Below are 14,751 nucleotides of genomic sequence, written 5' to 3'. Positions count from 1 at the left end.
TTAATAATGATATTATAAAAATTGTAGGAGGAGTATTTTTAAAAAGTTGTGCATATTATGGAAATTAGCTCAAAATATGAATAAGCATTTTTAAATAGTTCCTTTTTTGGGTTTGAGGCGATGTATTTCTCAACACAGTGATGGAACTGTTTACAACTACTTGTTTCCCCATTTTCTCTTCTAGTTGGTCACCTGCCAATCCTAATGCACTATAGACATTTGTCACGCAAAGTAAAAAAAAAAGCTGTTCCATAAAAACAAGTGTTTTGTTTGCTCTGTAGAGCACGTGAAGCTCATAAAAAGTAACTTTAACTGCACTTCTACAGTTAAATAGTACATGAGAGGCTATTGGTACTACTACTGAACATCAACACTACTGAACATCAAAGATATATGCATTACTTGTAGTACTGTAGATCAACAAGCTAACCAGGTAACATTAGTAATCAATGTTGATGAATTAGTTTAGTGTTATAGATTTAACCAAATTCTGTGTCTGCGTACTAACCATATGATCTAAAGCCAATATTACTATAAACTAATATATAAAATTAAAGAACAGCGTTTTTTATGTCTCTGTTTGAGCGGCCATACTGATTTGACATCACTCTGTAAATAAAGTAGGGAAGTATAGGTTGTAACTAGTAGTCTGAAATGCAGTATAATGCGCTTCTTCCGAGATACATGTAGCCAGAATAACACATCTGTAAAACACATCACAGAGCAGCATAACACACTCGGAGGAAAGTGCTATTGTCCCTCTTCAGCATGCATGTGCTCACAGACACCCATGATTGGCTGGTGTTGGTGTGATAGAATAGAGAGAATATGGCATTCCTCCCACCCAGAGAGCATTGGCCAATTTTGTTTCCTTGGCTCCTGACTATAGATGGCTGTGAGGAATGTAAATCACGGTACCTATCCTCAACCCCATGGCTCTAGATGTCTTATTGATTGAATTAGTTTTGCCACCGGATTTGCCCTACATACAGTATGTGCTTATTGCAGTTAGCTATCATAGTGACTTTTGTATAGTAGTTTTATATTCATAGTTTTAGGATTAATGGATACAAGGATTAAATATATCTTCTTTAAAATATATGGATGTTACATGACTATAGGAGGCAGTGATCTACTGTTCCAGTGTGGTGCATATAAATGTAGTCATACTGTACACTGTACAAGGCTTAGTAGTAATTGACAATGAATAAAATGTTTGTCTGTAATGCTTTCTATAATTTAGAAACATTAAAATAGGACTGGCAGCTATATGATGTATATGGTGCACAAATATTGATTCTTTTTTTTTGCGCGCACACACACACACACTTCATATACAGTCTTAAGGTTTTTTTTTGGTCTCCATCTGTGTCTGTCTCTTTGGTGTGTGCAGCTGTTGGCTCTGTCATGTGGTCAATGAGGGTCAGTAAGACAGTGACAGCTGTGACGGGTGCTGTTCTAACCCCAAGAGCATGCTGTAATCTCACCTTGGCCGTCTTCCCCTGAGCTGCACTCACATCATTACACACAGGCCCACAGCTGCGTCTACTTCCAGCACTACCAGCGCTCAGCTATACGTGCGTCTGTGTGGAGATGTAAAGTCCAGTATGATGATGGTCCAAAGCATGACAGATGTCAATATTTTATGTATATAAATAAATAATAGATGAAATAATCGTATTCCTTAAGTAGTTCTGCATAGTATGGTTTTAAAGATAAAAATAATTTCCATAATTCAGTGATATGTCCCATGTGGATTAATTTACTAAGTGTAGTAAGGCTTAGACTGAACATGGTCTCATCCAGGTTTGATGAAGATGTGACAAAATAAGCATATTATGCTAATTATACCAATATGGAAAAGGCGGGGCTAAAAACATAATTGAAATTATGATTGACTAGAGGTGAGCATTTAGGATATTTAGGCGTATCAGGTTATGATCTATTAAGATAATATGGCACTTTAACATAGTGCTCCACACTATACACACTGTATATATATATATATATATATATATATATATATATATATATACTTATATATGCCTGGAAGTGCTAACGTTATTTATCGCATTTTCCTTCTTAATTTTTTCCTTTAGCTATAAATTAATTACTTGGTGCTACTAAAATAGGATCTACAGTACAAGTGAGATAGATTTGTCCAGATCAATTCCAATTCAACAGAAACGCTTTACAAATGAACAATTCAAACAAGTGCTTTGTTGTTGTCCACTGACTGAAATTATAAATTTTTTTTATTTGGCAGGAGCTACAAAGTCAGGCTCATAGGAAGTGACAGCAAGCTGCAGACACTAGTGGAGGTGGCTGCTTGTAAGGGAGGAATCGGTATTTGTTTGTATTGCATTTATGTGTGAGAAGCTTGACTCACATATAAATAGGATGTACCAGACCATGCAGAAAATAGCTAACCTTCTGGTGTTTGAAAAATGGACCTGGTTAAGTTGATCCAAAACTGCTCACATCCCACAGGTTCAAACATCTGTTTTAAATCAGATGCCACTTGCATGTCTGTCAGTTCTGATTGCAAGGGGGACATGAGCACCTGTTTGGCTTTGAATCAACATTTTTTCCCCTCCGTATCAACAGCATCACCTCTGTGGGTAGTGAAAGCCATCAAAAAAGTTCATGAATAGTTTGTGAATGAAATCTGTTATTACTTTGTAAATCTGCACTTATGTTGAGTTGTTTATAAATATTAATAATTTTAGTTGTTTTTTTAATCCATTCAGTTTATCTACAATGTCACATACCATTTTGTCCTTCCCTTGTATTTGCAGATTAAGTGCTAGAAAAAAATTTTACTCAGACAACACACATCTGCCTACTTATCAACTTGCATTTGGGACAGAAACGTAGCAGTTTCTTCCGATTGTGGCAAAGGAAATCAATGATCTCATGTCTCAGTTCACAAACCTTTTTCAGTACATTACCCGTACTAAGCCATCTAACATTGTTATGTAAGAGCAAGTCACTTTGCTCTGCTGCGATAGCTGAAAGAAAAAAAAAAAAACGCACAAAACAATGTAGACAATGACACTTTGTCAGCAAGAGTAGATAGGCGAGAGTGAGAGTGCAAAAGCACATAGGGAGCATGAGAATGGCTTTCCTATTGAAGGAACTTGAATGTGGAGCTTTTTTCTTTGGTGAAATGCATTCTAATTTTTAACATTTGATCCGCCCAAAAAAAAAAAAAAAAGGCAGGCTGCAGGCCGGGTTTGGCCCAGGGGCTGTGAGTTAAAAATGCCTGCCATGTAGACAAGTAGTCATGAAGCAGCTGAACAACTGATTCTAAACAACATACCAAATAATATTTTGATTCCACATGAAATAAATTACATAGTGGGATAGGACTAGGGACTAATTGAAAGTCCATGTGGTTTATTTAGTACTATATATCACAAGTTATAAACTGGACAAATATTGATAGTATATTATATATCATAGTTCAAATAATAAAATAAAAACATGCCTAAACAGTATTTATAGATTATCCACTTAACTTTATTAATAGTTAGTTGTAAGCAGGCCATTAAACACTCTATGTTAATTGTGACTATTTTTAAAGAGTCCAAATTAGCTTTTCTTACTGTACTTTACTCCTTTAACCTTTAAAACTCCCTGGCTAGTACATATTTGCACCATTCTTCTTCTTCTTCTTCTTCCTATTATTATGAGAAGTAGTAGTAGTAGTAATGCACATCCTTGCACGCATGTAAATATTTAGGTGCCAATAGCTACCTGTTTTTTAAAACATATACTTAAATTCATATTAAACATATACTTAAATTACAGAATTTCAGAAAAGATCAGATCATACTTTTGTACTCCATATATAAGAAAAGATTTTGGGAATATTTGACATTTTCATAAAATCCTCCAGACCACAGATCAAAAAAATTCTCCACACAACTAAACAAAAGATAGAGCAAATTATTAGGCAGGGTAGATAGCAACAGTTAGGGACAATTTAATATAAGAATTAAAAAGAGAAAATATGATGGTGAAGCAAAATGTGCAGATGGTTTGGATAATTTATTTGCTTCGATTATAATGCAGTAACAATTTTATAGAAAACATGCTATGTGTAAAAATGATGTAATAATCAAATATAATGTATAAGTCTTTTTAAATATTTGTTATTTAAACACTTTGTATATGTGTATTATAGATTTGAAAGAAACAGTAACTATTAAGAAAAATTTTAACTCTGAATACCTCTACCTTATAATCTACACTACCAGACACATGCTATTAATTAGTTAAATGCCTTTTAGCTTTGATTACAGTGCACGTTCTGTGTGACATTGTTGTGTTATTTCTATTCTGGTTGGCATTAATCTTTGTGTGAGATCTTGTACTGATGGTGAGACTCAGACCACAATCTTTATGCTCCCTAGCACATTGAAACTTTTTGCTTCTGATTAACTTCATTAACAAGTGGTTTTATTAGGCAGCTATTTGCATTCTGTGTGGAAATGTTTTTACTCTCACTATTAAACATAGCTGTAGTGTCTAGTGTTTATTATTTTATGATGCAATTTCACCAAGTGTTTAAGTGATCTTAAATCATCTTTCACTTTTTCTGGCCACATTTCATAAGATGATAGTTCTGCACTACCCTTCCAAGTTTAAATAATACGTTGGACAGTTCTTAACCCAATTCCAGTCATTTCAACACTCTCCTTGGTTGTTCTAGAAAAAAATATTTGGGGGGACAAAGATGAGTAAAAGAACACATCAATATGTTTTTTGGAACTTTTGTCGGTCTGTCTGTTTGTTTGTGCACACATCACGTAAAAACTAGTAAACAAATTTTAATGGGGTTTTCACAGGTGTATTTGGTCGAGCTTAAGGTAACATATAGACTTTGTTAAAGTTGGAAAGAGGACATCTGCTAATTTAAAATTTAAATGGAAAACTTGTATCATAAAAAAATCACCCTTAAATAAAAACTCATTAGTTCATCTCCAAATTCAACAGGTGCCGCTGTACATTTTTTAAAACACTCTTCTGAGTGTGCTAGGTTTAATTCCCCATTTAATTTTATTCTATGATTATTATGTACATGATTGTATAATAAGAGCAAACATTATTTTAATTTCTTTCAAGTATCCTTATTAATTATAACTCAATTACAATGTGAGCCTTTATGTGTTCCTCCAGGTAGGACACACTGTTTTTATCTTGTTACACTTGAACCCTTTTTTTTTTTTTTTTTTTTTTTTTACAGTAAGGCTTTCCTATTTCCTAAAGAATATGAGTGAAATAATTAGTTTCTCAAATGAGGACTAAATAGTCCAGACTACTTTTGGAGGCAGCAGATTCATAAAAATTAGCAGTCATTACAAGTGCAGAATCTCTTTAGCTAGATTTTTGCTGAATTGAATCCTGCTTTCTATTGCAAACACCTTTGGCTTAATGGAAACAGTGAATAACAAATTAGGTACCTGCGCACACTGAGCGGCTGTACTACCTCCACTCATCACACAGAGCAATCAAAGCCTTTGATTATTAGTTAAACCAAAATATGAAAAGAGGCAGAAGAGAGACTGAAAGAAAGGCGAAGGGAAAATCAGCTTGTAGTGCTCTGCTAATCAACAGCTCCTTCATATTCAGCCATGCTTATTGCATGATTGTTTGGATGCTTTGAAAAGGCATGTGTACATCGAGCTATTTGATTGCATTTTATAGCACAAAGCGGAGGTGCTCTAGCTAATGCACTCTGCAGCAAGCCGCTCTTTTCTGGAGTGCAGCTCGCCGTGCCTGCTCCAATTGCTGTGACCTAGAGCAATTCTTGAACAAATCAGATTGCCTTTGTGTGTGCATTATTTTCTGTTGACATTTGCTAAGCACTTGCCTGGCCATGGGAGATAGGTTGGAACCTAAGAAAGTGTCTATACGCAGTGGCTTGAATGTTAGAATGAGAGATCGAAAAAGAGAGAGGCAACAGGACTCAGACTCTTTCCATAGCCATTATGTAATAGTTATTTTTATTTTGACTTTTATTTTTTTCCACTTGCTTTGTTTATTCCAGGCTTATTTATTTATTTATTTTTTAAAGAGCTAAAAAGCTCACGAATCAACTGAAGGTGCCCCCACACAGATTTCATTTCAATCTCAGAGATCTCATCTTTATGAATGTTTTTGTACCATTGACCTGCTTGGGAATGGTTTCACATACTCCAGGTCTGAACGATACAAAATTTCATTTTAAGGTCATCAGTATTATGCATGATATACTACAATAGTCCAGTTCCAACAAACTTTGAATAATGCACTTGTTCAACATGAGACAAGCTTTATTACTGACTGTTGGAGAGAGAGAGAGAGAGAGAGAGAGAAATATTTATGCAGTTATGGCTTTATATCTTCCCCAAGCTGCTTGGTGTGTACCCTCCGTATTAATCATGCTGGAGGAGATAAGAGGCCTGACACTAGCCAGCGTCCTCCAAGCCAGCTTTTTTCACTTTAACAGCGTGTGTTCTCTTCGGCAGATACTCGGTGCGGCTCGAGCTTTCTCCCAGGCAAACGCTGCTGCAATATCCATTATGCCAGGGGCCAAGGATAATTTATTGTCAAATAAGGAAAATGGATCAACACTAATGTCACTTGATGATCAACCACCCAGGTTTAATAAAACATAGCGATGGTGGTGCGCGATGCTGTGCGGCGGCGTCTCCTGTTCCCACTTCTCTCTACCTGGCCACAGCACTGTGGTAATTACCCTGCTGTCACTGTGATAAGTGGTATTAATGGCAGCCTTGTGCACTTTAACCTGCACTGAGCTCCCAGCATCGGGAGATTATTACAGCCAGCCAGCTGTAGTGTATGCTTTTGGGTTGCTGTGTGCATAAGTATGTGTGTCTGTGTCTGTGTGCGTGTGAGTGTCTATGTAAAAATATGGGGACCACAATCTGACGGATTTGCTCCTTCTCTTTTTAGCATATGCTTACAGTACTTCTTATCCATCCCTCCATGCTTTCTTTCTTTCTTTCTTTCTTTCTTTCTTTCTTTCTTTCTTTCTTTCTTTCTTTTTCTATCAGTCTGTAAATTCTTTTTTTCAGCATGATGTCTTTCTCTCTCTCTCTCTCTCTCTCTCTCTCTCTCTCTCTCTCTCTCTCTCTCTCCCTCTCTCTCCTTCCTGGCTGCTCACCCTAAAGGAGAATGCTCTGTTCCAAATTGGTGCTACATCATCTGAAATCATTAGTGTGGTGAGTCAAACAGCTGTGTGTGTTTTTAAATGTGTAAACTAATGAGTGCATGCCAACAGCAGGAACGGGGCCCTCCCTGCCGCACGCCTCCTGTCACACACGTTCACAACCACAGGCAAAACATCCATTCCGATTGGCCATGAATATTTAATTATTCCTTTGCAAATTATTGTATTTATCATTCCGAACCTGTTTGTCATTGTCACCGATATGGCGAAGTCGAGCTGCAGTGCTTTCGCCACAGGACGACTCCCCAGGAGATGGAGCTGGACATTTCCTTTTTACAAGGAGTGTCGCTGTATTTTCAAACAACAGGCAACCTGGCACATTAGGAGGCTCAAACCTGCCAGCATTTCCTTATGGTGCTGACCTGGTGTCCTCTCTATATAGTCCAAGTAGACCAGGAATTTCTGTTTAATATTAAACACCAAATAGATCTATCGTGATGTACAGCAAGCATAATAATCACTGTCCTTATGCTTTATGTCTTGTATTTGCTGACAGATGTCTAAAGTGTGCAGATGCACCTTGTCAGAAGAGCTGCCCCACAAATCTCGACATAAAGGCTTTTATCACCAGCATCTCTAACAAGGTAATTGCAGTGTTTTTTATATATATGTATATATAAAATATATATATTCAAATAACTAACTGCCTTATAGTTAGTATATATATTTAAATAACTAACTTTTTCCACATCAGTCCTTAATAATAAAATGACATTAAGCATAACTGAGTTTTGGTCATATTTTATCAAATCTATGGGTGGGTACTAACAAAAAAAAAATCCCGTGCAGGCAGGTTGAAATTGGATAAAAACTGCTCTCACACACCCCTTACACACTCCATACAACACTCCTTCCACCCCCCACACCCCCCCTTCCCACATATACACACACACACAGACTTCACATTTGAAGTGTCAGAAGAGTGGCTTCCAAATTTACAAAAGTGTCAATGTAGTAATTTAAAATAACATCCCTTAAGGGTTCTTTCTTTCATTTAACTGGCATTTTAAAAGAATAAAGTATGCACTTCATTTTTTTTCATGTCTTAAATGTAACCATTTAAAAGAAATGGAAAAGTATGAAAATATTTGATCTTTTTTCTTCATCTAACCCTTGATGACTTCAATGGTATAGAAATACTCAGATACTCTCTTTCTCTTTGTTGAGCTCTTTCATGATTAGACGGATAAATATTTTTATTCTGCCAAAGAGGGAAGTTTGACATTTCGAAAATTTACGGAAAGCAGACAAACCGCTATGTTCAGCAACAGCCTTTAATAAAGTATTTTTTTTATAAGATCCTCCCAAAGCTTTGAAAAAAAAATTGTTTGCACACTTGACCTTCAAAATCTTTTCAAAGCTGTAGTGTTTCAGGTCTCTGACTGGCTTCACACTGCACATTTAGCCATCAGTCAGCCATTAAAGCTCAAGACCAACTTATATAATGAACATGAACTAGCCCTTCGAAAATGCTCTCTCTAAATGCCACCTGGAACCCGGAGTATTGCAGTCAAGGCTGCTGCCATTCAGTGCATTTTGTCAAATTTAGAAAACACATTTTTGTTAGTTTTGATTCAAGGCTGTCTAACGGCAGTGTGCTGTTTCTCCATTCTGCTACCTTTTAATATGTTTGATGGTCATTGAACACTATTGTTGCCGTTCCTCACGTTTAGCCTCTTAGCACAAAGTAAAAGGAATGAAAGAACTCCTTTACTGACTATACAGAATTATTGATGGTTTTTATTATAGCATGTTTTGAATTAGGAACTTGTTTACCGAATGGTTTCGTTATGCATAAATGATCATCTGTTATTTTGCAGAACTATTACGGGGCAGCGAGGGCAATCTTGTCGGACAACCCGCTGGGCCTAACATGTGGGATGGTGTGTCCCACCTCAGACCTGTGTGTGGGTGGCTGTAACCTTTATGCATCAGAAGAAGGGCCCATCAACATTGGAGGACTGCAGCAGTTTGCTGTTGAGGTATTACAAAAAAAATCTTTAACCAGCACAAGTGATAATTTTCGCACTATGCTTTTAAAATCTTATAAAACAATGAAGTGTGATGGTCTCCGATCACGGTGCTAACAATACTAACACAGCAGAGTTTAGTATTCCGTTTATGTAAACTAGATTTTTTTTTTTACAATATAAGAAACAGGATTTCTCCGTACTATACGATAGTAGCCTTTAACAACAGCGAGAGATTGATTTTTCAAAGCGTATGGATGCCAGTTATACTTGTGTTTCCTGCCTTAGTGAGTATTTTACAGCTGGCTTCTGCAGTAGCTCAGCATTGGACAAGCAGTAACTTCTCCCCGCTCTGTTTAGCTCACATAAGCCATGATAGAGCGACAGCACGATCTACGTTCGCTGTATTAATGGGGCCTCTCAGCCCTTTGTTATGGTCGCAACAGAAGCTCGGGTGCACGGTGACTGTCACCATCCACCATAACAGTCATAATTTTTCCTGTGCCTTTTCTCAGCAGCTGAGTCCTCTTCTGTGATAAACATCAAATCCTCCCATTATAAAAACAGACCGAAAACCTAGACGGCCACGGAAAACAGCTCTTCACACAACAGACGTCATAGTCACCGCTGATGACTTTATTAAGATGCTGGCATTAAGGAGCTAAACCGTGCAAGGGGGGGTCTTTCATGTTTAAAACCCGAAGATTTAATGTCAGATTTCCATTTTATGTTAAGAAGGAATGAACAAAAAAAAAATGAGTCAGGGAGGGAGGAGTGTTCACTTTAAAGCGGCGCAGCTGAGATGCTTTGGTCTGCCGTAAATAGATTTCCACAGAGATTTGCTTACTGTCATTGGCTGTTCCGTGTGTGCCATGACTGTTATCAGCAATGACAGCTTTTATTGTAAACCTTGGGGTTTTTAAACTGCTGTATGTAGAATTTGTTTGATCATGTGTCGCCTTGTTTTCTCCCGCGGAATAATGATTGAAACTACAGGTGTCCTCAGGGTATCTGTTCTTGTCATTGTCATAGTGGGCTTTATTTAGTTCCATGGTAACTGCTAATTAAATGAAAATGTCAGCGATACTGCGTGTGGGTTTGAATTGCTGTCTTTGACCCACCATCCTGTAGGGTTGCTGCTGAGGAGGCTTTACCTGCTTCTAACGGATGCTCTATATAGAAGGTGCCAGTCGCGAAGCACTTGACTAAGACAGACAATATTGTATAATAGCATGAACGTTATATTCCTGAAATTATTTAAATCATGATGAATATACAGTACGTTACAGTATGAATTATAGGGTCTTTTTTTTTCCGGAAATTTCTCTTGGTTACTTTCTCTTTGTAAGCTTGTTGTGAAATTGTAATCAGTGCAACATGCTTTTTCATTCACACTGCTTCCCCATAGCTTGCAAACTCTGAGATTGTAATATCTCAATATTTTCTCATCATTATCTATAGATAATGCATTATAGCACAAGGAAAGGACTAAACTCTATTTCTGAGCTGCAGTTAAATTTTTTTATTTATTTATTATTTTTTTGCTTAAACTAGTTGTGCACATTTCTAACAAGTCCAATATATTTTAATAAGCTGGTGAGATGGCTGTGATGGCAGCTTAGTACATGCCAACCTTATGAACATAAACTCCCACCTATCAGGTGCCATTTGCGCTGATAAAAAAAAGAGAAAGAGATTTTGGCCTGTACAGTTTCATTACTGCCTAAAGAATAAAAAGCACAATTACGAAAGCGGTCTCTCTCTCTCTCTCCTGAACCCCCCTCTGCCATGACTTATTAGACATCTCTTTCTAGGTGGCAGCTCCTCTCTCCTTAAATGTGAGAGGTCAGGCTGGTTATCAAGCTGATAATTAGATAACACCAGGAAAAAGGGGCTATCACTGCCCAGTTCTATTCAACTGTACCTTTTCTAGCTTGGCTGCAGTCAAAGATAAAGTGCATCCCTTCAGTTGTGGGAAATAAACCACCTTTCTGTGTGCAAGTTGCTAAGAGCATTACCGCAGCTGTCTTTGAGGCATCCTGACTTTGTCTCTTGGCTGTGTTTTGAGAGATGTAGCCATGGCTGTTCAGGCTGTGTCTCAGAGCAAAGCTCTAAACGCAGTTATGTACTGCTTTTTAACACCAGGTTGGGCTTCATAAATTCAGGCACAAAAATAATGTCAAGTAATGTTTCCATTTTATGCAAAATGGAAAAGGTCAGTAGCCTAGGGCCGATTAAACATTTATTTCTGCGAGTAACTTTCATAGGCGGTTTTAATGAAAAATCTTTGTAGTGAATTGTCTAACCTAGATTATTGCTTGTGTCTGTCTGCCTTTTTGTCTTTCTGCCTGCCTGTTTGAATTTACCGTACTGTGCAAAAGTTGTGTGCCCCCCCCCTCATTTCTTTATATTCTCCTTCCAGAGAGGCAGATTTCTTGTATTTTGTAATGTAGACTTAAGGAATAGTTCTCCCATCCTCCTGAAGGACTTTTTTTTTTGTCTCTAATATTTGTCAAGTTTTTGGCTCTCATTTCCACTCCAGTCCCTGTACCTGACCAGTTTCAGAGGCAATTTTTTGTTGTTGTTGTTGTTGTTAAGCCACACAGTGACCTACTGTATGAACCATTCAAGCATAAAACAACTTAGGGCATGAACAATGATAACAGATAAGTATACTGGTGATGCTGAAGGCTGCGTGATTGAAACAGATGAGAAGGGAAATGAGGATGCTTCTGAGGTTGTTACATAAATGTGAATTGTATATTTGTAAACTTGTTTTAAGGAAACATTTGTTTCTATTTCTGTAATTCAATCTGCATAATTTTATTTAATTTAATATGAAGAAATGAGAAGGAGGGCTCAAGATCCTTTCGCCTACTGTATGTCTATTTGTATCTGTGCCTGTGTGTCTATCTGTCAGTTTGTCTCTATGTCTGTGTGTTTTCATCCATTTCTTTCTGTCTATCTTTTTGTTTGTATCAATGCCTGTCTGTGTCTGTCTTTCTGTCTCCATTAGTTTGTATCTATGTCTTTCTGTCTTTCTGCCTGTCTCTTGGTTTGTCTAGGGTTGTTTGTAGTGGTGAATATTCTTAATTGACCCATCTCTGTCTGTCTGTCTTTTTTTATTTATCTCTCCTGGTATGTCCTTCTGTGAAGTTCTGTCCTGGTCTGTCTGACTGTCTGTCTCTCTGTCCAAACTGCCTGTATGTTTGGCCTCTGGGTCTTTTTTATTGTGTCTGTATGAATGTGTATGTCTGTCCTGGTATGTATGTGTCTGGCCAGTCTGTCTGTCTGTCTCTTTATGTCTTGGTCTGGTTTTGTCTGTCTGTCTTTTTTCGTGTGTCTGTTTTTCTATCTGTCTGACTATCTGTATGTTTGTCTGTCGGTCTTTCTGTTTCATTATATGTGTTTCTTCCTACCTACCTATATGTTGGTCTAGGTCCGTCTGTGTCTGCCTGCTATTATGTATGTTTTTGTCTGCTATTTGTCTTTCTCTCCATGACTTTGGCAGCCTGTCCTGGTCTTTCTCTGTCTGTCTGTCTTTCTGTCTGTGCATAAACACTACCCTCCTCTGTAGACCTCTGTTCTGTAGGTGTCTTATCAGTATTTCTGTCAATATGTAGAATGTCCCTGCAGATGAGGATGTACATCTGATTTCCTACCATGGACACATACTGTATGTAGTGAAGTACCTGGAGCTGAGGAAGTCTTTACTATCGGCTCTGTGTGCACCCGGAGCCCTTGAGCCCATTCCACATAGCTTGTCAGGGGCTGTTTGCAGTCCATTGTTTCAATTAGATGATGAGGAGAATTATAAAACTGAGATTGTGTTTGAATTGATGGATTGTTTGTTTCATAGCAGCAGTAATAACGAAGGGCCTCTAAACCACTCTCAGGGATTATTAGAAATGCATTGTCATGCAGCAATTTGGGGCTTCACAGTTCATGAGATTCATGAATAACTAAATTAATATCACCTATAATGTTGGCTGCTCAGGCATAATATTGTATTAACAATGCAAGCCTCTATGTATGGATCTTGATAATCTTATTAAGAAGATAAAGTGCTAGCCTTCTCATTTTACGATTGTTAATGGATATAGCGCTACAGGCTTCTCATTAGGGCCTGTTTGGATAACTTGCTTTATTCTTTCTGTATCTCCATAGCTATCATCATTTGAAGTCTTCATATGGCTACTCATGGAATAAACACGATTTTTATACTTCTATAACTCTGCGCATACACTGGGATTGCGGCAAAGGGAAATGCGCGAATGTCATGCTGGCTCTAAGTACTTTTCTTTTGAAAACAAAACACCACACAGGCAAATGTTCAGACATTATCACGCTTTTGTTTCCTAAATGCCTCAGTCATGCTGTTTCATAAATCTGGTTTGCAATTTTATGCATAATTAGAAAATAAATTCTAACAAAATAACAGTGTTATTATATTTGATGCTGTACTGTATATGGGGAATGTACACTACCATTCAAAAGTGTAGACATACAAAATAGAACATATATACTGTATATATGTTCTATTTTGTATGTTTACAGTATGTATATATATTAGTAAAGGTTATATATTTATAAGGTATAAATTTAATGTTGTGGTTAGTGCCTATATATGTGTGTGTGTGTGTGTGTGTGTGTATTTTTTGTAATTAAAATGTATTTATTATTAAAAAGTATTACTGATTAAAAGCTTAATCAGTAATACTGTACAGAATAAAAAAACATTTATCACTGCACATCGTACTGTGTATGACTGTGTATGTGACAAATAAAATGTGAATTTGAATTTGTTGAACAGGTATCTTGGGGCTACAAATGAATTAGATTTTAGACCGAATCCACCTTTTTGCTCATGTTTTCAGTGTAAGCTGTATATAACATTGGTCTGAACAGATCACGCTCCTAAACCGACCCGCATGACATACAGTATAATGTGTTCAAGCAGACTGTAAAGAGGCAAGTTGTCCAGCAATTCTGATTTCTTACTCTAATGTGACACAGGTCTGACTTTCTTCCTTCTCTCTGACTTTAACAAATAGAGCTGACTAACTGCTTTCCATCCTCCAGAGCATAATCCAAATATATATTAGCTTAAGTAGGATGCATTGTTAAAAATGAATGAGTGGTCACACAAATATGATGTGTTTCAACCCAGATAACGCGTAGAGACGTATTCATGAGCATATGCTTGGCATTTGACAGCACAGATGTGTCCACGTTAGAGTCACGTTAATATGTATATAAACTGCCATGATGTGCAAACGTCATTTGTCCCAAAAAAATAGGAATTTACCAATGACGTGTAATGTGAATGTGGCATAAGCAATTGCAGCAAAGCACCTTCCATGTTCAGCTTAAGTGTAATGCTTATTTATTTGTGAACACTTATTGAATCGTAATTCCCTCATTATTTTTTACTCTTGTTCATTCGTTCATCTTCTATACCACTTATCATTTACAGGGTTACAGGGGGCCTATCCCAGAAAGTTTAGGGCCCAATGCAGGGTACATCCTGCACAAGGTGCC

The 14,751-nt window shown here is 37.2% G+C and overlaps 1 protein-coding gene across 1 annotated transcript in view; it reads left to right on the top strand.

The window, feature by feature from the left end:
• The window catches only part of dpyda.1 (dihydropyrimidine dehydrogenase a, tandem duplicate 1), a 138,347-nt gene that overhangs the window by 31,256 nt on the left and 92,340 nt on the right, over positions 1–14,751 (top strand). The window contains exons 4-5 of the mRNA XM_053494589.1: positions 7,737–7,824; positions 9,061–9,222. Coding sequence (XP_053350564.1) covers positions 7,737–7,824; positions 9,061–9,222 — 250 coding nt within the window. The remainder of the gene's footprint in view (positions 1–7,736; positions 7,825–9,060; positions 9,223–14,751) is intronic.

Source organism: Clarias gariepinus, chromosome 4 (genome assembly GCF_024256425.1).
Source record: "Clarias gariepinus isolate MV-2021 ecotype Netherlands chromosome 4, CGAR_prim_01v2, whole genome shotgun sequence".
In the NCBI taxonomy this organism is placed as follows: Eukaryota; Metazoa; Chordata; class Actinopteri; order Siluriformes; family Clariidae; genus Clarias; species Clarias gariepinus.
The sequence above is the reverse complement of the archived record's forward strand: the minus strand, read 5'-3'. Positions and strand labels throughout refer to the sequence as shown.